This window comes from Mirounga leonina, unplaced genomic scaffold (genome assembly GCF_011800145.1).
Source record: "Mirounga leonina isolate KUSES-001 unplaced genomic scaffold, KU_Mleo_1.0 Mir_154, whole genome shotgun sequence".
In the NCBI taxonomy this organism is placed as follows: Eukaryota; Metazoa; Chordata; class Mammalia; order Carnivora; family Phocidae; genus Mirounga; species Mirounga leonina.
In genome coordinates, this window is record NW_023270389.1 from 27,271,619 (window position 1) to 27,297,585 (window position 25,967).

A 25,967-nucleotide genomic window follows, 5' to 3' on the forward strand; every position below is an offset into this window, starting at 1 on the left:
ACCTCTAGAAACTATTGTTTTGCTTGGCTTCTTGATATTCTAGATAATCTGGTGTTTGATGAAAAAACACTGGTTAGACTTAGGGAGAGAAAAGTGGTTTCTTGGGTAAAAGGAGCAGAGCTGCTTAATTGGTAGAGACTTAACTTCAATTTTCCCTTTTCATCCTGCTGTCGATCAAACTAAGCATAGTTCACTGTTATCCTGACACTGCTTCTCATTCTAAAAAGCTGTCTGCCATCCCTGCAAGGAGACTACTGAGTGAATGTGGAGAGAGGGAGACAAGATAGAGTGGGAGTTTGCCTAAGTGGTCTCAGGGGAATAGCAAGCCAGGAAGTGACATCATAAAAGGCAAGCAGAACATAGGCTAGGGAAATGAACACTGAAGGTTTTCCAAGAGAAGATTCTAAGAAGTCAGCCTAGTGGGCAGCAAATAAGGAGAAGCCCTACAACAGAGGGCTCAGGGACCCCAGCCAAATCTAGGATTTTCTGGAAGCTAGGAATGTGAGTTCCTCTTACCTATGTTCTGGCAATAGCCCTATCTTTCTCTGCAGGGTCTTTTATTTATTTATATTTTTTAAAAAAAGATCTTTATTTTTTTTATTTTTATTTTTATTATATTTTATTTTTTTTATGAGAGAGAGAGCAGAGGGAGAGGGACAAGCAGACTGCAGGCTGAGCACGGAGCCCAACGTGGAGCTTGATCTCAGGACCCTGAGATCATGACCTGAAGCGAAAATCAGGAGTCCGATGGTTAACCAACTGATCCACCCAGGTGCCCCCTGGGCTCTCACTTTTAAAAACAGAACAGTTACTCTTATTCTACTCTTTCAAAAGGGTCTGAAGAGCTTACCTGTACATGATGACATCAAATATTTTAGAGAAGGCATGAGTATTCTACCCTATTTGCAGGTTAACACACACATGTATCATGTTACATGCTCTAGTCAGGAAGTCGGAGAAGGAACTTCTCTAAGTGTTTTAGTTAAAGATCGTTCCTCTATCTTCTACTGAAGACAAATGAATGATGGCCATTAAGGTGAGACTCTTCGGTGTGTCTGAACTAGATAAAAAGCGTTCACAGAAGGAATTACTTTCACAGCTTTTACGGCCCAACTGGGGGCACTAGGTACTGTGAATGAGACCCTGGAGCGGAAGAGACTAAAAGCTGTTCAGAAACCAGTATGAACACAGAAAACAGAGATAAAAAGAATGATTAGCTAGTTAGGCCATAGTTTTAAAAAGTGCTCCGAAACCAAGAAGCAGGCTCTCTCCTTTCATGCCTCTTGAAATTCTCCCGTAATAATCTCACTGGTTGGGACCTGTTTCTAATAAAAGAACAGAGTGAAGATCGTCATTAATTCAGATGGCAATCCTGGAAAGGGACAGGAACCAGGCCGGTTTTGATTTGTGAAATGTGTAGGGCTCTCAAAACACCAGAGACTGGCTTAGAAAAATCCCCACAAAAGCTTTTAACTTGAAAGTTATCAGGAGTTCAGGAAGGCATGTAATTAAAACCAAACTCCTTTGTCCAAGTTTAAAATAAAATTGTGGCTCTGGAAAGCTGGGCCCAAGGGAAAGGAATGAGACCAAGTCACATGTCTATTGCCAAGACTAAAAGGGGTTTAACTTATGTTCCTTTGGAGTTAGGGCCTGACCCCACAGTGATGGGAAAAAAATCTCCTATTTACATTTTCCCTGAAAGGGACTAAGCAGAAAGAACATTTTATATCATGTTTTTGTGCACTCGCTGAGCCAGGGGAAACAATTTGAGCTATTCTGGGATGGCCTACAGAGAACCAGCCTTTCCCTTCAGCGTTCTCAGATTAATGACTGATGATGAACAAGTCAACGATGGGAGTACGGCTGCAAGCAACATGACCTTTCAGATTTGGAGGGCTACTGCAAAGCTCCTCATTATCGGAGCTAAGTGACAAGTAATATAATTCTATAACTTCTTGAGTTTAAGAATCATTCTGGTTTCCTACATATGTCTGAGAGAGACAAAGGTTTCTCAGCTTTCTACCTTGAGGGAAGAATACCTTTACAACTCAGATGGGATTCTTGAGAAAGTGAAAGGAGACGCTACTGGTCTAGCTTTGAAAGGGATCTTTCTGAGTCTATACTGTTCTAGCAATATACTTGGGGATCCTGCACAATTTGGAGAAATACACGGGGGTGAAATAAAAACTTAAGATTTACATAAGGTGTGACGGTGGAGGATAGTGATGATGAGGTCTGTATCAGGTTTTTTTCTCCACATCTAAAAAATTAGTATTTTCTCAATATCATAAAAAATTTCAATTGTATTTTCTATTGCTGCTGTGACAAATTATAATAAAATGTAGTGGCTTAAAACATCCATTTATTATCTCACAGTTTTGGCAGGTCAGAAGTCTAGCACAGCTCTACTGGGTTCCCTGCTCATGTTCTCACGGCAGAAATCAAGGTGTCTGCTGGCTGGGCTCCTATCTGGAGGCTCTGGGGGAAGAATCTGCTTTTAAGACCATTCAGGGTAACCTCAATGAGATACCACCTCACACCAGTCAGAATGGCTAAAATTAACAAGTCAGGAAACGACAGATGTTGGCGGGGATGCGGAGAAAGGGGAACCCTCCTACCCTGTTGGTGGGAATGCAAGCTGGTGCAGCCACTCTGGAAAACAGTATGGAGGTTCCTCAAAAAGTTGAAAATAGAGCTACCATATGATCCCGCAATTGCACTACTGGGTATTTACCCCAAAGATACAAAAGTAGGGATCCGAAAGGGTACGTGCACCCCGATGTTTATAGCAGCAATGTCCACAATAGCCAAACTGTGGAAAGAGCCAAGATGTCCATCGACAGATGAATGGATAAAGAAGATGTGGTATATATATACAATGGAATATTATGCAGCCATGAAAAGGAATGAGATCTTGCCATTTGCAACGACGTGGATGGAACTGGAGGGTATTATGTTGAGCGAAATAAGTCAAACAGAGAAAGACATGTATCATATGATCTCACTGATAAGAGGAATTCTTAATCGCAGGAAACAAACTGAGGGTTGCTGGAGTGGGGGGTGGGGTGGGAGGGATGGGGTGACTGGGTGATAGACACTGGGGAGGGTATGTGCTCTGGTAAGCGCTGTGAATTGTGCAAGACTGTTGAATCTCAGATCTGTACCTCTGAAACAAATAATGCAATATATGTTAAGAAAAAAAAAAGAAGAAGAAGAAGAAGGTAGCGGGAGGGGAAGAATGAAGCGGGGGAAATCGGAGGGGTAGACGAACCATGAGAGACTCTGAAAAACAAACTGAGGGTTCTAGAGGGGAGGGGGGTGGGAGGATGGGTTAGCCTGGTGGTGGGTATTGAGGAGGGCACATTCTGCATGGAGCACTGGGTGTTACGCACAAACAATGAATCATGGAACACGACATCTAAAACTAATGATGTATGTATGGGGATAATATAAGAATAAAAAAATTAAAAAAAAAAAAAAAAAGACCATTCAGGGTGTTGGCAGAATCCCGGTTCTCGTGGCTGTAGGTCTTAGATCGCCACTTCCTTGCGGCTGTCAGCTGGTGGCTGCTCACTGCTCCTCGAGGTGCCCACACTCCTTCCCACACGGCCCCTTCCATCTTCAAGCCAACAACAGCACACTGAGTCCTTTTCATCTTCACATTTCTCTGGTTTCCCCTCTGTCATCAGCCAAGAAAGCTCTCTGCTTTTAAGGGGTCATGTGATTAGATCACGCCCACCCAGAATAAGCTCCCTGTCTTAAGGGGAATTGTGCCACGTAACATAATCAGAGGGGAACTAGCTCATCATATTTCTGGGCTCTGGAAATTAGGCCAGGACATCACTGGGAAGCCATTTTAGAGTCCCAACTACCACAAGGATCCCTCTTTATTTATTTATTTTTTTTTTATTTTTAAAAAAGATTTTATTTATTTGACACAGAGACACAGCGAGAGAGGGAACACAAGCAGGGGGAGTGGGAGAGGGAGAAGCAGGCTTCCCGCGGAGCAGGGAGCCCGATGCGGGGCTCGATCCCAGGACCCTGGGATCATGACCTGAGCCGAAGGCAGACGCCTAACCGACTGAGCCACCCAGGTGCCCCTATATCATAAATATTTCTGAGAAGTATCATTGCCAGATTGTCACTATCCAATCAATTTAATATGTATGTAGAATTGAGATGATGTAATGCCACCTCACATTATTCTAGACATCTCACTACATTTTAAAAGATAAATCATTGTTTATTAAATTATAGAACTAGACGTCTTTTTTGTATCTATACATCATGCTACCTAAATATTGGAATTTTACAGTTCTTATTTTCTATGCAGGCCTGTACCTTTTCTTTGTGGATATTCCTAGCTACTGAAGAATTTCTCAATTTTTTGGAACTCACAAATCACACTTATTATAGAAGGAAATGTATACATATACTAAGGCCTCCCCAAAATATCCAAGGCAAGCCATTTTATATTTAAGATAATTTGTAAACTGTTATGATCCATGAATACATCTGCAGGCTCAGGCACATTCTCTGTCCAACCTTTCACATGCTGCACACCACATATGATGAAAATGACCAAAGAGAATGAGTAGCTCTGAAACTTGTGACTCTAGCAGGTGGGTCACATTTCTCACACTTAACACATATTTTTACTTTCCAAAGAGCTCAGAGTTTTAGGTCCTCACTGCTGTGCCCAGACACCTGAAACTATGGTAGCACATGAAATACACTCAGAGAATTCAAAAGAGCAAGGCTTAGTGAACACATGAGAAAAGAAGCCTGATCATCTCTTCTCCCTGCCCCCCCCCCCCCCAAATACTGTTAGGTACTGCATATAAGAAGTCACACATTTAGAAGTCTCTAAGTCAGCTTCCGGATCTCATCCCACTCCTCTGTTAAGGCTCTTCAATAGAGGGCCGCCTGGGTGGTTCAGTCGGTTAAGCATTAAGCGTCTGCCTTTGGCTCAGGTCATGATCCCAGGACCCCCTGTCGGGCTCCCTGCTCAGTGGGGAGTCTGCTTCTCCCTCTGCCCCCCGCCACCCGCTCCAGCTTCACTTGCTCTCTCTCTCTCTCAAATAAATAAAAAAAAAATCTTTTTTTTTTTTTAAAAGCTCTTCAATAGATGCTATTACTAACCACCACTAACACCTCTTTTAGGCATTAAGCTTTCCATTCCCAAAGCCTGGGAAAAGATGGATTTTTTTTTACATGGTCATTGTATAACAGCCTGCTTGGGCAGCAGTTATTTTAAATTTGGACTAGGCTATGAATCAAAACCTTTGCAGAAGGGTTAGTGAGGCTCTCCAGACCTCACATTTCAAGAGGAAATAAATACTTAACCTAAATAACATAAGGTAAACCATTTTACTTCTAAGTAGGTCCCACACAAGGTCAGGGACTCCCTCTGCTCTTAGCCTTTTCTCTTTCTGTCCCCACAGAAGCCAAAATATTAACTCACACATTTTAGAGCTATAGATGCACTAAGAAACTGCAATAAACAGGTATCTGAATTGTCCTGGGAAGACCTATGGTTGGCCTCCAACTCAGAAATAGGGTTTTCTAGTGTGTGGCCTTTGACTCCTTTCCAGGTGGCCAAATGGGATAGGAACAGAGAGATCAGATCTTAATTAGGCAACAGTGTTCATTCCCTGTATTTATAACAAATGCCCTTGTGTGCCGAGCTCTGTTAGTGATACTTAGAGGAATAAAATAGATATGTGCAGAATCTAAGACATGGTTCTCTGATGTCAAAAAGCTCTTCTTTGGGGAGGAAAGATAAGCATATCCATAAAACAATGAGAGAGTGGCAAGAAAGGGATCAAACACTAGACTTTCTGCTACATACAGCAAATAAAAAAGCAGAAAAGAGAGAGACCAATACTGACTAGAGATTTTCAGCAAGGCTTCATGGAAAGAACAGGCCTAACGGGTTCATCAGTCTGGAGTTTGAAACTAGGTGGTCATGAAGAATGATACTATCATGAGTGACTTGTAAGAAGTCTGGCACAAGTTGGGACCTTGTTGGGCCACAGTTATTTAACTTCTCTCTGCCTCAGTGTTCTCATCAGTAAAGTAGGGGAAATGGTACCCAGTGTATAATGTTAACAAAAACACTAAATGAGAAAATAAATGTAAGTGCTTGGGACTGCACCTGGCATATAGCGAATGTTCTATAAATGTTAGCTATTGATATTACTACAGTTTTCTCTGTTTTTCTATTCTCTCTCCCATTCCTCTTTGGTCCTTTGGCTCTGCCAATGCTTGCTGGCTGCAAGAATAATAAGCTCAAACAAATTCCTTGGCACTCAAGTAAAGGGTTTTGATTATTGTAGATTTTGATAATCCAGGCTAATTCCTACTTACCCTTTCTAACCTACAGACATTTAAGGTCATTATTTTACTCTCTGGATAGTTATACTCTCTCCCAGATAACCAACCATATGAAGTTAATAAACATAAAGGTATAAAAACTCCTATATGAAAATGTGTTTTCATAAGGAACCATAAAGGTTAAAGTCCAGACACACTTTTAGTATCTTTATCTCATCATTGCATTGGTAGAACTCCCTGCATTGTGTAACCAAAGACTGGCTGTGATGAGAACTAATCCCCCAGTTGTGGATAACTGCCACTCACTGCATAATAAACAGGTTAAGAAGAGAAACAAAAAGGGCTGAAAAAGAACAAAAGGCGGATGAAAGCCAACTCCAATTGCTTCCCTTGGGTCTTCTGACGATAATTAGTTGTCCGTTCACACAAATACTATGATTGAGATAGAGAAATAAAAAACAATGCTGAATAAGTTGGGAGCTTTTTCAAATTTGAAAAACCACCCTAGGTCGCATAGCTGATTATGTACAGAAAATAAAACTAGAACCCTAAACTGACCTCCTAAATTTCTGGATTCTTTGGGAACTAAAGCTTATCACTGTAACATAGTTGATTGCAATACCTCCAAACAAACAAACAATATATAAGACCTGCTTTCTGCGCAGTGACTGAATAGGAAAAACGATGGGAAGAAGCCACACGTTGTTACTACCTGCCTCACCCCAACGTTTTATTCTCAGCTCTCTCCTTATGCTACATCTACTCCTCAGACAAGCTCACCACTCCTATGGCTTAATCATAAATATCAATGTTTTCAGCCCATAATTTTCTCCTGAGCTTTAGACCAAATTTTTCCTGGATATCACTACCTGAATGTTCCAAACCTCTAACTCAACACACCCAAAGTGAAATCATTTCCCCCACTTCATGCCCTTTTTTTCCCCTCCTGCGTATGCCAACTAAGTTTTGTCAAGCCATCTTCTTCTGAGTCACCTAGACCAGAGACCTGGGAGTCATCCTTGACTCTGCCCTCTCACAGGTTCATCCTTACCCCCATTCTATCAATTCCCAGTTCTTATCAATTCTACCTTCTAAATAGCTGAATGTTTCTCTGTTCTGCCTGGAGAATGTCTCTGTTCAGGCCCTTATCCTTTCTCACCTGGAGTATAGCATTCGGGTCAATGGACTTAACCTCCAGACCCTCCCTCTACAATCCAGCCTCCATAGATGCCAGAAATATCTCCCAAATAAGCAATTCTGATCACAGCAACTTTACTTCAACTCTTCAATCCTTTATCTACAGGATAACTCCCCAAATCCTCAGAATGACATACTAAGCCCCATATGACCTGGCTCCTGTTATGTCTCCAGTTTCATTTCCTATTATACTCCTAAATATATCTTTTGTTCTAGCCACACTGATCTTCAGCTCTCAAAATAATCCTGTATTTTCTCATACATTTTTTCCCACTTTTGTAATGTAATTTCCTCCTTCTTTGACCACCTATCTTCTGTTGGTCTTTAAATATCTAGCTAATGCATTTACACTTGACTGATCTGCTAAAACAAAAAACACCCTGGACTTGATTTTCTTTTTTATCTCCCCAGTTAGACTGTCAATTCCTTGAAGGCAGGGACTATATCTATCATTTCTGAATTCCAGTGTCTAGGATAGGGAGGGCCTATTGCATAGCAGATGTTCAAGGAATGTTAATGGTGGGAAGATTCAAAATAGAGTAGGTGGCCTTGATAAACATTTATCATGGAAACAGAAAATTGCGGAGGGCCAAGGGTAGGACATGGCTTGCATTTCTGTGTTGTCACATGGAAACTCCACGAAAGGAACTGATGCCTTCAAAACTCCCAGTCTCTCTGGTCGAAAAACCATGACTTCAGATGCCATCTCATCCAGCTTTATGTAGAACATGGGTTAACTAGTCTACTATCTATCTAAGATTCCAAATGGGGAAACTGCTTTTGTTTCTACAGGTTCTACTATTCTTGCTTAGGAGATTCCTTGGGTTATAGAATTACTGCTGTTGACTTTTCTTGAGTGGAATTAAAAAAGAAAACAGATACACTAGTGGTTTTCATTAGGAAAAAAAAAGTGGTTAATAGATTGCACCATTAATTAGCCTTATTCACCCAGACAAATGTTTCTCATTCCATGACAATGGATTATAAAGCAAAGTGAAAAATGAATTCCAGATTGGTAGTGCCCACATGCAGTATGAGAGGTAGAAAGGATAAGATAATACACTAAAGAACTGTTTGATGTTTGCCACAGGACAGCAGAAAGGACATGCAAAGAATGACTATCAATATTGATAGTCTGGAAGGCTAAGAGGCAGAGGGGAGCCTGCTAACCTGAGTGGCCACATAGACAAGGTCTTGTGAAAGCAGCAATCCTTTATCACTCACTTGTTTATCAAATGTTCTCTGATTAGTTTGTAGAGCTGGTTATAAAACAAAATAAGTTGGTTAATTGTTCCCTTTAAAAACCTTATGAAAAATCTCCATATTTTCAGTTGAGATATAAATCCTGAAGGAATAGCAATCCCGATTAAATGGGAAATGCTACTGATCTTGTTTTATAGATGCAGGTCCAATCCTATTATTGTAAAAACCAACCAATTCAATGAAAATCTGTCTAATTAAGAGATTCCCAGGGTTCAGTTGATGACCTACTTACTTCAAGACTATTCAATATAATAAATATCAACTAAGCCCTACAATGTGGACATTCTTTAGTATTTTATCATCTTTGGATATACCTGTATTGAAAAATGTTTTGTTAAATTAGCAGATAATAATTTGAAAGCATCGACAAATGATTACCTGGCTCTTGTTTTCAAGGTGATTTAGACTTGCTAAACCATCTAAATTGACTAATTTCTAAGTTAATAGAATTAATATACTTGAGACCCGATAATATAAACGGTGAGTAAAAAGCAAGAGCTAGAGGTGTCTAATGTAATTGTAGTTCAGAATTATTTTTTTTCAGTGTTGGAAAATTACATCAAAAGGAAGTTTTTCTACTAATTGTGTGAACCCAGCACCTCATGTAGTTGCTTCAGAGTGTGAGAACAGAGGCTAAGCCTTCAAATTCTCATACATAAATACCTGGTATGGTTCCCATTAGAAAATTGAGTGAATTGGGGCACCAGGGTGGCTTAGACGGTTAAGTGTCTGATTTTGGCTCAGGTCATGATCCCAGGGTCCTGGGATTGAGCCCCTTGTGGAGGCCTGCTTGGAGTCCTGTGGCAGGCTCTGAGCTCATCGGGGAGTCTGCTCCTCCCTCTCCCTTTGCCCCCCGACCCCTGCTCATGCACGCGCGCGTGCGCGCTTGCTCTAATAAATAAATAAAAATCTTAAAAAAAAGAAAAGAAAGTAATCTGAGTGAATCCGGAAGCTGTTCTGCTTTCCCTGAGTAAAAAAATCAGAGATGGGTAGATCTGTTACTCAGGGAGCTCCACAAATTTTAGAGACAAAAGAGATGTTGGACTAGTGTGAACCTAGTGTGAAAGCCAAAAGACTTGTTTAAAATTATTTCACTATTCAGGGTCAACAGAGATCAAAACAGCAAATACTAAGAGCATACCACTTAGAATAATCATTTTATTTTTTAAAAAAGATTTTATTTGGGACACCTGGGTGGCTCAGTTGGTTAAGCGGCTGCCTTTGGCCCGGGTCATGATCCCAAGGTCCTGGGATCGAGTCCCACATCGGGCTCCTTGCTCAGCAGGGAGCCTGCTTCTCCCTCTCTCTCCCTCTGCTTGTGCTCTCTCTGTCAAATAAATAAAAATCTTAAAAAAAAAAAATATTTTATTTATTTATTTGAGAGAGAGAGTGAGCGAGAGAGAGAGAGCTCACACAAGCAGGGGGAGCGGCACAGGGAGAGGGAGAAGCAGACACCCCGCCAAGCAGGGAGCCTGACGTGGAGCTCGATCCCAGGACCTTGGAATCATGACCTGAGCCAAAGGCAGATGCTTAACAGATTGAGCCACCCAGGCACCCCAGAATAGCCATTTTAGTGGGGGATCGGGGGGTGGGGATACAAAAAGAATGGATGATGGATATTTTCCTTATGGAAAGAGAGGGGTGTATTTTTTAAGATTTTATTTATTTATTTGACAGAGAGAGAGACAATGAGAGAGGGAACACAAGCAGGGGGAGCAGTGGAGGGAGAAGCAGGCTTCCCTCAAAGCAGGGAGCCCAATGTGGGGCTCGATCCCAAGACCCTGGGATCATGACCTGAGCCAAAGGCAGACACTTAACGACTGAGCCACCCAGGTGCCCCAAGAGGGGTATATTTTTAAAAACCACATTTAACAGTGTAATTTTGTGTTCAGAGAATGAAAAATATTATTTTTGAAATACAAACTAGAGAAAGTAAAATCTTAGGTGGTAAGATGTACTATTCTCTATATAAGTGATTTTTCATTAGGGAGAATACTAGTTGTACAATCTCTAGGCCAGCATTACATTTTTATATTATTAAAAAGGGCCCTAGTTTACTGAGTACAGAAACACTGAATTACGTAATGTTAAAAGTATCAGAAACTGTTGAGAGTTGAAAAGTAAAGGTATGATAAGATAGTTTCAGTTTTCCAGGACTGATAAATCATCCTGCTGTTTGTTTTCTCAAGTTAAAAATTATACCTCTTTGAGTTACAGTTTATAGTTTGCCCATACTGCTTCTTGAACATGTGGCTAAGAGCAAGGTGTCCAAAATATGCTCCCCATGTGAATAACCTTTATTTAAAAATTCCCTTTGAGAGCATTTTCCTTATATGGAAGCATTTAATATTTAGCCTCTTTACCAATAGTAAGAAAAAAATCATAAATATTTATACACTGGCTCAAAATTTCAATCATTTGTTTTGAAGAATGTTGGCTTCAGAGGCCACACCTCTTGGTGCAACTTCTAGCAGAAAACCGAATGTGCACAAGTTTGCATGAGGAGAGAGAAAAAGGTGTTCTGATCTTAACTCTGAGATGCACACAGACGTGTCCCGGCAACTTTACTTAAGTATTTCTGCCTCTGAAATATGAAGACCTGTAGCCCACAAGGTCTCAAGCTCTGTGGGATCCATGGTTTCATATGCTCTGACTAGGATTCGAGAATCAGGCGTGGGAGATTCAGCAGAGCCTGTCAATTCCCTCTGTTGGTCTGTAGACACTGCCTTCCTCCTGCCTACAATTTCAGTTTCCTGGGTCCTCATTATGCCTGAATTTTGGATTCCCACAGCTACCTAAGCTTTTAACTGTCATCTTTGACCCTAGAAAGTCCTTAACCTTCCAATGTATTTGGTATGAAATCACTGTTGTGGATAAATATGGGTTTTGGACCCAGAGATACCAGGCTCTGCTGCTTACTAGCTGAGTGATGTGGGTAAGCCACTTCTCTTCCATGTATCTCGGTTTCCTCATAGGTAAAATGGTGATAGCAACACCCACCTTCCAGGGTGGCTGGGGGTTAAATGAGGTAATGCAGGTGAAGCAGCAGCCAGTTAAATAACAGGGCATCAGAAGGCATATGAGCGTAACACTACCACCACATACAGAGTGAGAAGAGGGATGGTCATAGCATTCAAAACCCATTTGTGGGGCGCCTGGGTAGCTCAGTCAGTTAAGCGTCTGCCTTAGACTCAGGTCATGATCCTGGGGTCCTGGGATCGAGCCCCACGTCGGGCTCCCTGCTCAGCAAGGGAGCCTGCTTCTCCCTCCCCCTCTGCCTGCCTCTCTGCCTACTTGTGTTCTCTCTCTCTGTCAAATAAATAAATAAAATCTAAAAAAAAAAAAAAAAGTTTGTAAGCAGCACCCTAATTAGTTAGGACATGAGGGGAAACTAGGCTACAGGGGAATCTTAAGAGATAAATCTTAGTTTTATAACCCATTCAGAGTGTCAACAGCCTCCAAATTAGTGTTGCATATCTTTTACTCTCTCAGACAGTAAAGGCACAAGCAACATAATAGAACATGAATGATACACAAACATCAACACTCTTTATAGTAGAGCCTAAGGCTATGCGGACCTGGAAGTTGGGTTACAGTAAGTGGATGCTATTATGGGAATCCACAGCCACTGACCACTAAAATTGGGATGCAGTCTCTTATTAAGGCCATCCATGTGCTGGTTTCCTGTAATCCAAATTTTCAAATTCTCTCCCACAATGACCTCTGTCTAAAAAGTCAGGGATGCGGGGATGATGGAATGAGGGTGGAAAGGGTGGATGACAGCCGTTAGGACTGCGACAAGAAGAAAGTAGTACTTAACTGTAAAGAAGAAATGGGTTCAAACAGAAAGGGAAAAGGCGTGTGTGTCATTAAACAGATTTTGTTGAATGCTCACGAGGTATCACACATTGCTCCAGGAACTGTGGTTACAGTAGTGAACAAATGTTAACAACGGGCTCTTTACAGCAAAGATACTGCCGAGTTTGATAAGAGGGACGGGAACAAAGGGAAACACTACTGAACTAAAAGTGCTCCATTTTGTGGACCTCAATTGGGAGCCACCAAAAAGTACCCAACAGCTGCTGAGGGGGAAGGACTCTGTGGCTGCCTTTTTTTTTTTAATAAGTATATGTTTACAGTCCCTTTTATTTTTAATAATTAATTAATTGAGAGAGAGAGAGGGAAACAGAGAGAGGGAGGGAGAGCGTGCACGTGTGAGCAGGGCAGGGCACAGGAAGAAGGAGAGAGAATCCCAAGCAGGCTCCATGCTCAGTACGGAGCCCAACGCAGGGCTCGATCCCACGACCCTGAGATCTTGACCTGAGCTGAAACCAAAAGTTGGACACTCAACTGACTGAGCCACCCTGGTGCCCCACACTCTATGGCTCCTTAGAAAAGAAAGGCAGCAGCCTATGAAACTCTCCTGGAACTCAACAATGGTGACATATACACTGAGCCTCTCAGTCCTTTCACCAAAAGAAGTCATGAATGAAACAGCTTTATAACAAAATCCTTTTGATATTCTGGTAACTAAACATCCCTAGCTGATGTCCTAGACCAACATGTCACATAGCAAATGCCACTCCATGATAATTTATCCCATGAGAAAGACACTGAAAATGAATATAAAATAACTCAGAAATGCAGAAGTCACTTCAGGTTTCTTGCAGATTTCCCCCCCACAGCTCCCCAAATAAGGAAGCTATGACCATGATATTTGTTATTCTGTATATACAGTAGAGCACAATCTTGTTCCCTAAGAAGGAACTGCTACCTTGCCTACTACCTAATATGCCCATCGGGGCTTCTCATCGGTTGCTATTGGTAGCAGTCCTTGCTTTTGTCAGTTTCTTACAGAGGAAGACACTAAATCAGATGCAAATCGCTTCTACAGAAACATACGCTCGAGAAAAAAACTCAAGTGGATCTGCTTAGGACATTACAAACACTTCCATACAGCTGGTTGTCAACAGCTAGGAGTTCTTTCTCTGAGTTTATAAGCATGAAATTTCCTGATGGTGACTGAGGAGTAAGAAAGACTCCAAGTGTCCATAACTATTGCTCGTTTTGTTTTTTCTCGCTATCACTCAATGGACACATAAAACAGGCAAGGGCATACTCTCTCTCACATACATGCCTACACAAACGTTCATAAGGAACTTCCACATAACTGAAGTTTAATGTATACAGTTTCATGGCCATTTGGGAGCTTTTTCTCTAGAAACATAGTATTGACCCACAAAAAAACCAAGAAAGGGAACAACTAAAAACAGCCACAGAAATTAAGAAACGCCTGTAAGATATAGAGACAAGGACTCTAAAATCTTACTGTCAGGCAGCTTACAACTGACAGTTAAAAGCTAAGACAGAAATTGTAGTCTGACATATTTAAGTCTGCTTTTACTTAAGACTACAGTAAGTATTATGAACCATAACCTCCTGCAGAAAAGCTAACAGGGTCTTTACTTTCAAATTTTCTTTTTTCCTCTACCAATTCCCATATGCTCTGAAATGCCTTTGCTCTAAACCTAACTCCCCAAGTTACATATACATTCTCCACCTTTGACACAACTATGAACATATGTAAATAAAATGCTGCTTACTCGGAGTGTCTTGGCAGTCGGGGAGGGAGATGCTGGGGGAGAATCAGACTGAGATTTCCTATTCCGAGTGAATTCTTTACTTCGGGTATATACAGAGGACATGGTTCCTCAGGATGTAGAAAGACACTCAACCACTGGATTCTTCACGCAAAGCTGGGAAACCGTCCCTGCAGGTTTACCCTCACAGAATCTCTCCTTTTGACTTGATGCAAGAAGACTTTGGAGAGAACTAAATAAAGGATAAAAGCCACCCTGTAAATTATAGTCTTGCGCTCTGAACCAGTCCACAGTTAAACAGAATCTGAGAGGCGTGTTCCATCAATATTTTCAGTCCAGCTTCAACCACAAGTGCTCAGGACTGGTAGCTTACGATGGAGGGTATTGTGCTGAGCCACACCTTTTATGCCTAGATCGAGTCCTTGATTCTCCCAAAAGGACACTTCTTAGTGAGACTTGCTCCCCAATAAAACCTGAGTCTAGTTTCCCGATGACACTGGATTAAATCCCAGAGGAAAGACGACTTTGGATCCTGCCGGAGACGAGCCTGGGATGAACTACCGTCACTTTATCCAGAGGGAAGAAACAGAAATCCTCTGGAAATCATGCTGTTTTTCCTTAGCTTGACTCCACTGGGCTGGAAGGGGTTTAGAACTGCTGTGATAAATTCAGGTTAAACAACTTAAAAAAACAAAAAACAAAAACAAAAAAAATACAAATAAGGAACCCAGAGTTTATGAGAAGGAAGCCATCTGAGGAAGTCAAGTTTCCCTAAGTCCTCCCAGACGAAGCTGCTTTTACATACAAACACTCACAGTCATACACACATCTTTTCCCCTCCCCTCTTCTATTTTCTGACATTCCAAATCCCTATTCGCTCAGCGAGGAATGCTGGAGAAGAGCCAAGGGCAAAGATTCACTTTCAACTCAGAATTCGGGTTGCCACTTGCAGGAGGAAAAGAAAGCCTGCCAGCTTCTAGGAATAAAGGGAGGCTCTTTGGGAACATGCTCAGGGGTGAAACCCACCAAACTTTCTGGTATCCACTGCTTCAATTAGAGTAATAAGCAGCAGTTTCAACAGCTGATTTCTCTGAACAGTTCGCTAAATATGAGAATGGGGACTTTTCAACTTCTGGATCTATTAAGTAACAAAGCCCTGACAGACACATCAGTCAAAGCACCTTCAGGCCCTTTATGTTCCACTTGAATGACAGGTCGTTCCTGCCGCACCACAAGGAAGCCCAGCAAATTGAAACTTTGGCCCACTGCAAAGGAAACTCTCTGTACATTACAGACTTTAACGGCTGAGTCTCTGAGTATACAGCTTAACAGAGTTTTCCAAAATGCCATAATCAGGGAAGAACAAGATGGGAAAGGGGTACAGGTAAGGGGAAAAGGGTCAGAAATGAAGAAAGAAAGCAGAGACAGGAGTGGAAATGCAAGACTACAGGACTGAATTACCCACAGGGACAATTAAGAGTTAAGAAGAAAGGAATTTATTTGCTTAGTGTTGAAGGTTTTTGGATTTGGCCTTGAAACATCTCAAATTTAATCTTTTGCACTCTGTTGTCATCACTACCCTATCCAACATTTCTAGGCCAAATGCTTTCTAAGCCAATGAGTTTAGCCCCAAAGTAACAACTCACTTCTCTGGGCTCTTGGAAACTCTATCCTGCCCTTCCTTTTCCTACACAAAATTTATATTTTTTCCTTCAAACCTTCCCAGCATGCCACTCTTTTTTCCTCTAATTATCTTGACATCTTCTTTATTCTTATAACCAATTTTGTGAAATTAAATGAAGGGAAGTGATCAGCTTCTTGGGGGTTGGTCTGAGGAAACCGGTTGACAAGGGTTTATTAAAAGAGGTCTTACTTGGGCGCCTGGGTGGCTCAGTTGGTTAAGCGACTGCCTTCGGCTCAGGTTATGATCCTGGAGTCCCGGGATCGAGTCCCGCATCGGGCTCCCTGCTCGGCAGGGGGTCTGCTTCTCCCTCTGACTCTCCCCCCTCTCATGTGCTCTCTCTCATTCTCTCTCTCTCTCAAATAAATAAATAAAATCTTTAAAAAAGAAAAAAAAAAAAGAGGTCTTACTTCATTCCCAATCTAAAAAACTTAAGAAGACTGATCAATTCCACCACAAACCAGAACTATACTGTGTCTGAAAGGCCAATTATTTGGGGAATTAGGATTTATGAATCTTACGTTTTAGATCCTACTTATATAGTTAATCTCATCTGGTAAGAGTGAGTTTTTCTTTATTAGATCTTTTCACTTAGAAAAGAAATATTGACGTAAACCTAAATAGTAACATTCTCATAGCAAGCACGATTGTCTAGGGAAGGATTAGGAGGGATACTTTTTCACTCTCCAGAATGAAAGTCACCAGGTTACATTATTCCTCAAAGACATGGCAAGAACAAGTATGATCAGTCGGTTCCCTGACCTGTTTCTGTAAGATTTATACAGCGATTTCATTACTCACTGGCAATTGAAGAGGAAATGTAAAAGCCTACTACTCCCAACTATTATTCTTGTCTCTTTTTACTTCTTTTTTATATCTACTTCTAGGCAGTGGTAAACTTTTTTTATATTTTAAAGTGTTTTGGGGCACCTAGGTGGCTCAGTCGGTTGGGCATCTGCCTTCGGCTTAGGTCATGATCCCAGAGTCCAGGGATTGAGCCCCGCATTGGGCTCCCTGCTCAGTAGAGAGTCTGCTTCTCCCTCCGCCTCAGCCCCCCACCCCCCACTCGTGCTCTCTTGCTCACTCTGTCTCTCAAATAAATAAATAAAATCTTAGAAAAAAAAGTGTTTTAACATACATTATCTCATCTGATCCTCTCAATACCAAGAGGCAGTAACCTAGTCTAATTAGGGGATTGGCTTTATACAGGGGGGTTGAACAAATAAACAAACATATTGAGGCTAATGGGAGCGAGGTTTCTCAATGCTGGAGAAGGCAGGTATAAATAAGAAAAAAGGGAAACCTAGGATAAACCTTGTGATACGCAGGATCGAAGGTATTGGTGTGAACTAGTGATTTTCAATATACACAGACATAAATAACTAAAGATGTAAGAATGTGTGTGTGCACGTGTGTCTAAGTAAATGCATCTATATATGTATTTCCTAGCTCTGTGCACTGAGAGACGTGGGAAGAGCAACACTCCAGCAGCATTTCACACACCTAGTGCCCAGATCATTGTTTCTATGTGCCACTCTCCATTAAAAGGAAGAGGGCTCCCTGGAGAAATGACTAATTCCAGAGTTGGGGCAGGGACAGAAAATAAGCCTCGGTCTCTTGTGTCAGAAAGTAAGGAAGCACTTTAACAATAATGGGAACATGACGAAAGGACATGGAGAGGTTAAAAAGCCAAATCTGAAACAATCTGAGCATCAAAACAAATAATGATAGTGAAAAGTTACAACCCACTGAACAAAACAGGAACCCATGAGCACACATTAATATAAATAAATGAATGAAAAAAAGAAACGAGAGAAAGTTCTTCCTTACAATAGAATGCCTACTAATAAATGTAGAAGGAGGAATGAAATTAGAAAAATGACTACTTGGCAAACATCAACGTAAAATCAATCCAAGAAAGGAACATTAGTGGATACCAAAGCTAGTAGATAAAAATAGGATGAGGAACTGGATTTTACATAATCTCAAAGTATTGCCTCATAAAATACTTAAAGGAGGAAAAGGCAGCTTTACTGTGGAGAAACCTAGCAGACACTATCTTGATTTACAAAGTGATCAAAGTACTACAAAGTAGTGGGACAAATTGTTAAGGCACAAAGAGAAGAGCAAAGGATCACTTCTTTGACACTGTAAAAAATGCATAAATTGGGTATACTTATGAGGAAACACTGGGCCCAAACTGACGGACATACATGACAGGCCTGTTATCTTAAAAAATACCAAGGTCAGGGCACCTGGGTGGCTCAGTCAGTTAAGCCTCTGCCTTCAGCTCAGGTCTTGATCCCAGGGCCCTGGGATCGAGCCCCTGCATCACGTTCCCCACTAAGCAGGGAGCCTGCTTCTCCCTCTCCCCCTGCTTGTGCACTTTCTCTGTCAAATAAATAAACAAAATATTAAAAGAAAACAAAACAAAACAAAAACAAACAACCCAAGGTCACAAAAGGCAAGGAAAGACCAAACTAGAGAGACATGAGAATCAGGTTTAATGTGTGATCCTGTACTGGATTCTTCTGCTACAAAGAACATTATTGGGACAACTGGTGAAATTTGAATGTGGCCTCTGGGTGAAGACTATACAAGGATCTTTGTACTATTCTTTTTTATTTAGATTTTATTTATTTATTTGAGAGAGAGAGAGAGAGAGAGAGAGAGCACGAGTGGAGGGAGGGGCAGAGGGACAAGCAGACTCCTGGCTGAGCAGGGAGCCCAACACAGGGCTCCATCCCAGGACCCTAAGATCATGACCTGAGCTGAAATCAGATGCTTAATCGACCGAGCCAACCAGGCATCCCTCTACTATTCTTAAAATATTTCTGTAAGTTTGAAATTGTTTCAAAATTAAAAATTAAAAAAACCCACCCAGTTCTTTCATATTACGAGGGTAGGAAATGGGGGCAAATGAGGTAACTTCTTTTAACCCCAAAGAACTTTCAAAAGATAGTCTCTCATTACAGATATAATTAAGATTTTGTGTTCACCAAAGAACTGGGTTTTTTAATGGCAGTAAGCAATCACTTGGGCTAAAGGCACAATGAACTAAGTAAGATTCATTAGGTGGTCATGAATCAATTTAGTGGTTCACAACCAGGTCAATAAAAAGTGAAACAGAATAGCAAATTTCAGAGTACATTACACAGAGAGTAAGGGTATGCTTTCATGGAACCGTTGTTTCTGTTAGAACACATCTATATACTGGGTCACAGTGTAAAATGCATTTCTTACTGTGAGTCATGGTCAAAAAAGTTCGAAAGCAAAGAACAAAGAGCTAGTACAAGTCCTTCTCTGGGGAGAAGAGAAAGAGTAGTTTCTACCTGGCATGAGAGGAGGATAGTCTTTTCATCCCTGAGTTATCAAACTGGCAAAAGATATGTGCTCTCAACTAAATCTGACCCAATATTATATTGCTTGATCAGTAAAATCTGAAAATACTACAAAAAGTCACTACTTACTAAGCAAAATTTTCTTTTTTGGTGGACAAACACCAAAGAATGATTTTATTATGGTTGATAAAATTCCCAGAATCATCTCTAGTGTCCAACTGTCAGAGCTTCACCATACAAACACACTACCCGAATGCACCCTGCAAATCCTTTGTTGGTCTAAGGCATGAATGGAGATTCCTTGAATGTCACTGAAGGGCTTTAACTAGAGGAACCAGTATACCACTGACTGTCATCTCAAAAAGGCATGTTTGGAATTCCAACTTTTTTTTTTTCCCTAGTTGAAGAACACAGTTCCCCCTTTCCCCCAATAAACCAATACTTCAAGATCAACAGTGTTCATTACCATATGAAGAGGGAAACTGTAGTTAGAATTTGTAAGCATATTACATTTTGGGTATCAAACATGGTATTATTAAGTTCACAGAAAAAAACATTTTAGATACTCTGCTTGCTGTATTTGCTATTCCATATAGACTAGGAGCCTGCAGAAGGGGTCCTGATATTTATCCAGATAGATTAAAAATATTTTCTTAAAAACTTCATCTGGTAAAGATTCTGAATAGGGCAAGGATTAAGAGTATAGAAGGACAGACAGGATGTGAAGACACAGGTGAAAGAACATAATTCGCTCTTTGGTTCAGAGCCAAACTAATTTTTCAAAATTCCTGAGGGCAGAGTATACAAATATAAATGGATGTGTGTGCATAGGAAGGGGGTGGATATACCTGCAAAATGATATATCAACTATGAACAACTACTAAAAATAAAGCTCATAATTCTATTAGATTGTAAAACCCATAGAAGTTTTATTTTATCATTCTATAAATCACAGAAAATCTAATCTCTTGGAATTAGTTACTTTTAAAATTAAAATGATCTCAGAGGGGTTTCACAATCTCAAATGGTCCCTATCTATACCTTTCAAGTTCTTTTGTTACAAAAAAGGAAACACAATAACAGAATTCAGTTCTGAAGTGCTTTTGGCTAAGGGGATCAGAAAGACCCTCTCTATTAGCACTTGTGAAAGTCAGAATTGAGCCTAAACTATGAGATGTTTAAGTCAATATATAAATGCTGTATAACTACAGACAGAAACATTAGGCCTACACTTTACTGATGGGGCCCCAAACCTGAAACTCAATCATCTAGAACTGTAATCTCTAAAATTGTATTTTTGGCATAGGGCCAAAAGAATCCTTTCCCATCATCCATTTCATCAGATATAGCAAAAGTAGGGGTGCCTAGGTGGTTTAGTCAGTTAAGCGTCTGCCTTCGGCTGGGGTCATGATACCAGGGTCCTGGGATAGAGCCCCATGGAGGGCTCCCCGCTCTGCAGGGGGTCTGCTTCTCTCTCTCCTCTGCCCCTCCCCCTGCTTGTGCTCTCTTTAAAAAAAAGCATAGGGGCGCCTGGGTGGCTCAGTCGTTAAGCGTCTGCCTTTGGCTCAGGTCGTGATCCTAGGGTCCTGGGATCGAGCCCCACATCGGGCTCCCTGCACCGCGGGGAAGCCTGCTTCTCCCTCTCCTACTCCCCCTGCTTATGTTCCCTCTCTGTCAAATAAATAAATAAAATCTTTAAAAAAAAAAAAAGCATAGGAAAGTTCCTCTTGGAAGGTAAGCATGGCTTCTAAACCACAAGGTCTTCAAAGCCTAAAGGACACTGTTAAATTGGCAGACATTATCTAGTCTTTCAAAAAAAAAATTTTTTTTTAAAGATTTTATTTATTTGATTTATTTATTTGACAGAGAGAGAGAGAGAGCACAAGCAGGGGGAACAGCAGTGGGAGAGGAAGAAGCAGACTCCCCGTTGATCAGGGAGCCCAATGCGGGGCTCGATCCCAGGACCTGGGGATCATGACCTGAGCTGAAGATGCTCAACCATCTGAGCAACCCAGGTGCCCCGTCTTTCAAAAATTTTTATGCTGCTTCCTGCAAATCAATTTTTTTTGGTAGCTTAGTTTATAAACTTCTGAGTAGGCACAATATACAGTATTTTAGTTTAGATTTAAGGAAGAAGGTAATGAGTCAAATATTAACAATTAAGAACTATAAATAGTTTAAGATCCCTGTTCCTCCTTTTGGAACTAAGTGTTTGAAATAGAGCAATCATTTTCAGCCCCATTTATGAATATAAGGACAAAAGAAAATTTATTTATTTATTTATTTATTTACTTATTTTTTAAAGATTTTATTTGTTTGTCAGAGAGAGAAAGAGCACAAGCAGGGGGAACGCCAAGCAGAGGGAGAAGCAGGCTCCCCACTGAGCAAGGAGCCTGATCTGATGCAGGACTCGATCCCAGGACCCAACCCTGGGATCATGACCTGAGCTGAACGCAGACACTTAACCAAGCTACCCAGGTGTCCTGAAAATATTTTTATTTTTAATCAACTGATACTTTTCTTCCACCAATCCATCTAACACTATTAAGTCCTTACTCCATGCAAGGTACTATTAAGGTTACATAAAGTTCTTTAAGACATGATTATTGTCTTCAAAGAGATGATAGGAAATCTCAAGATTTACATAACTGCAAAGTGAGGGCTCCATACTGCTAAAATTAACAATTAGCACCACAATGAGATATCACCTCATACCAGTCAGAATGGCTATTATAGAAAAGACAAGAAATAACAAGTGTTGGTGAGAATGTGAAGAAAAGAGAACCCTCACGTCTGTTGGTGGGAATGTAAATTGGTATAGCTACTATGGAAAACAGTATAGAGGTTCCTCAGAAACTTAAAAATAAAAATACCATACGATCCAGTAATTCCACTGCTGCGTATTTACCCAAAGAAAATGAAAACACTAGTTTGAAAAGATATGTGTATCACTATGTTCATTGCAACATTACATACAATAGCCAAGATATGGAGGCAACCTAAGTGTCCATCAATAGATGAATGGATAAAGAAGATGTGGTGTACGTATATACAATGGAATATTACTCATCCATAAAAAAGAATGAACCCTTGCCATTTGTGATAACATGGACATACCTAGAGGGTATTATGCTAAGTGAAATAAGTCAGACAGTGAAAGACAAATACTGTACGATTTCACTTACATGTGGAATCTAAAAAACACAACAAACAAAACAGAAACAGATTCATAAATACAGAGAACAAAATGGCGGTTGCCAGAAGAGAGGGGGTTGGAGGGGTAAGCAAAATAGGTGAAACGGATTAAGAGGTTCAAACTTGTTATAAAATAACAAGTCACAGAGATGAAAAGTACAGCATAGGGAGTATAGTTAATAATACCATAATAACTCGGTATGGTGACAGATGGTGACTATACTTACTGTAGAATGGCATAATGAATAGAATTGTCAAATCACTATGCTGTACAACTAAAACTAATATAACATTGTATGTCAACTATACTTCAATTAAAAAAAAACTGTAGGGGCACCTGGGTGGCTCAGTCGGTTGAGTAACCCACTCTTGGTTTCACCTCAGGTCATGATCTCAGGGTCTTAAGACTGAGCCCTGCATCAGGCTCTGCACTCCGAAGAGTCTGCTTCTCTCTCTCTCCTTCTCCCTCTGCCCCTCCCTCGATCTTGCACTCGCAAAATAAATAAATCTTAAAAAAAAAATTGTAAACATAAAAAACAAAAAAAAAAATAAAAAAACCCCATCAAGCCCTACTCTTCCATATGTTCTTATGTAATTTCTAATTTCACACTAAACAAATAAGCTGTTTTTAAAGGAGACCATCAATAGCACACAGCCAAGTGAGGAGAGCAGACAGAGTGAATAAGAGCGGCATTTACTATTCCATGTATTTATTTATACTGTTGTTTTTATTACTGGGCACCTAGAGGGGCCACAAGCATTACTTGGGGGAAAGGGGATATATGAGAAGTTCTGAAGAGAACAGAAGTTCTTTGTCACTTAACTCCTTTGTCCTTCCATTTTCCCATCTTAATCCTCATTTTTAATTTATGTGATATGAAAATCTTCCCCCTTCTTTGAGGATGGGGAAGATCAATGATGTTAACTCATGTTTAATGATTTTTCCTGCGGAGATGCTCCTGAGTGAGGTGGACATATTAGGGATTTTACCACAAAATGACTCTCTTACCCTCAACTTCTCATTTGAAGTGAATCATTGCAGAGTGAAGAGTCGGCCTTCATTCCAATAATAAGGAAATAAAGAGCAGAAGGAAGTCATGCAATTCTTTCCATTTAATACAGGGCTTTTGACATGTGTTCTTTATGAAAAGGCAATAAAAGCTAAAAATCAGACCAACAAAACACACCCACTAAAAGGCTTGTGTACATTCTGGTGGGTTGCGGGGGGGGGGGCAGGGACAGGAGATAGCGCCATTTTGAGGTACAAGGCAGTAACACAGAAACAAAGTAAGCTAAGACCTACAAGTTGCCTAGCATGGAGTTAACCAATGCAGAATGTTTCCCATCTTGCTCTCATATACTTAAATAATGTTGCAGTGTTATAAAAGTTTAACTCTCAGAAACGCACTTAAGGGTAAGGGATTATTAGAGGTCCTTTAAGAAACCTGTCCCAGGGGCGCCTGGGTGGCTCAGTTGGTTGAGCGACTGCCTTCGGCTCAGGTCATGATCCTGGAGTCCCTGGATCGAGTCCCGCATCGGGCTCCCTGCTCGGCAGGGAGTCTGCTTCTCCCTCTGACTCTCCCCCCTCTCATGTGCTCTCTCTCTCATTCTCTCTCAAATAAATAAATAAATAAATCTTAAAAAAAAAAAAAGAAACCTGTCCCAAAATTAGTGTACAGGTTTAGTGTTTTGCAATTAAATTTAAACTGAGTAACAGCTAAAAAAGACAAACAGAAGTGAGAAGCTACCTCCTTTTTTTATGTGAATAACTTAATGCAGTTTTTCCTCTACTCACACTTTCTTTGTAGGCCATATCCGATAACAACAGTAGTAAGTAAAGTTAGAGGGGGCAACTCATAACCTTAGCAGAGGTTTTTTTCAAGGGTAGAGGTGGCAGTGGGGGCAATACCCCCTCAGGGGCATGTGCAAACATGTGGGGACACTGGTTCTCACAGTGACTGCAGAGTGCTATCACAATTTAGTAGGACAGGGTCAGGGATGCTAAATGTGTCCTACTCTGCTCCAGACAGAGCCACATGAGGAAGGAATCATTACTCTGTCAAAATGCTCACAATACCTTGATGAGTCAAAATGCTTCAACTGATCAGAAGCACTAACAGAGCAAATTAAATCTTTTTCGATTAGCTTAAAAGTAGCCCAAAGGGCTCTCTCTATAGGTTATATGGCTGGTTAAACACTGAATAAGTGCTTAAAACAGTATGATTTATCTAAAACTTTTGTTACAAGTATAAATATTCAGCAAAGAGTTGTTTTATTTTTATTTTTTATTTTTTTAGAGAGAGAACATGCACACCAGTGGTGGGGGAGGGAACAGAGAGAGGAAGAGAGAGAATCTTAAGCAGGCTCCACGCCCAGTGCGGAGCCCAATTTGGGGCTCGATCCCATGATCCTGAGATCATGACCTGAGCCACAATCAAGAGCCAGCCACTTAATTGACTGAGCCACCCAGGCAACCCAAGAGTTGTTTTAAAAAGTTGTTTATCTTAATAAAGTTGCTTAAAAAAGTCAAGGAGATGGGGGCCTGGGTGGCTTAGTCGGTTAAGTGTCTGCCTTCGGCTCAGGTCATGATCCCGGGCTCCTAGGATAGAGCCCTGCATTGTGCTCCCTGCTCAGCGGGGAGTCTGCTTCTCTCTCTCCCTCTGCCCCTGCCCCCCACTCATGTGTGCTCTCCCTCAAATAAATGGATAAAATCTTAAAAAAAAAAGTCAAGGAAAAAGATGCTGAACACTACCATGTTTTTTTTAATAATACCTTAAAATACTTAATTATACTTTAGAGTAGCCTTTAAAATAAATAAATTTGTTTAGTGCATAAAGATATGTTCGATATTTATGTTGTGCTTATAATCTGTATATCAGGCAAAATGTACTACCATCTGGTGGTAACATGCCTTAAACTTAGGCTCAGTATTTGGTAATAATGAGCTTCTTGACAATGTAACCTACCACTTAAAAGTATAAAATCAGAGAATCATCATAAGCTATAAGTAATAGAAATCTATAAAAATAAATTATAAACACAAAGGTTCAGAAATTCTACTTTAAGTTCAAGTTTTTTAACTGTCATCAACCTGATTTATTATTTTTTGTAGTTTTTTGGTAATTTTCTTTAAAGTCTATAAATTTGGCTGAATGCTCCATTAGGTGGTAAGAAAAGGAACAATATTTCCCATTATTAGTAATTGCAGACTTTTAAGGCAAAGGGCCATTACAAAGAAAAGCAATCTATGTATGGTTCATGTAGAAATTTTGAATCTTTCATAATTATGAATTTATAGTTGGTCCAGATATAAAATCTGCTCCATTCATCTAGGTTTACTAAGAATACTACCTC

The 25,967-nt window shown here is 40.5% G+C and overlaps 1 protein-coding gene across 5 annotated transcripts in view; it reads right to left on the reverse strand.

Moving 5' to 3' along the window:
- The window catches only part of PPP1R12B (protein phosphatase 1 regulatory subunit 12B), a 212,591-nt gene that overhangs the window by 33,878 nt on the left and 152,746 nt on the right, over window positions 1-25,967 (reverse strand). The window contains exon 1 of one of the 5 annotated variants that reach the window (XM_035010312.1): window positions 14,400-16,173. The exons of the other annotated variants lie outside the window; for them this stretch is intronic. Within the exon in view, the coding sequence (XP_034866203.1) occupies window positions 14,400-14,501 (102 nt within the window). The 5' untranslated portion in view covers window positions 14,502-16,173. Of the gene's footprint in view, window positions 1-14,399; window positions 16,174-25,967 lie in introns of those variants that run through there. 5 annotated transcript variants of the gene reach the window in all.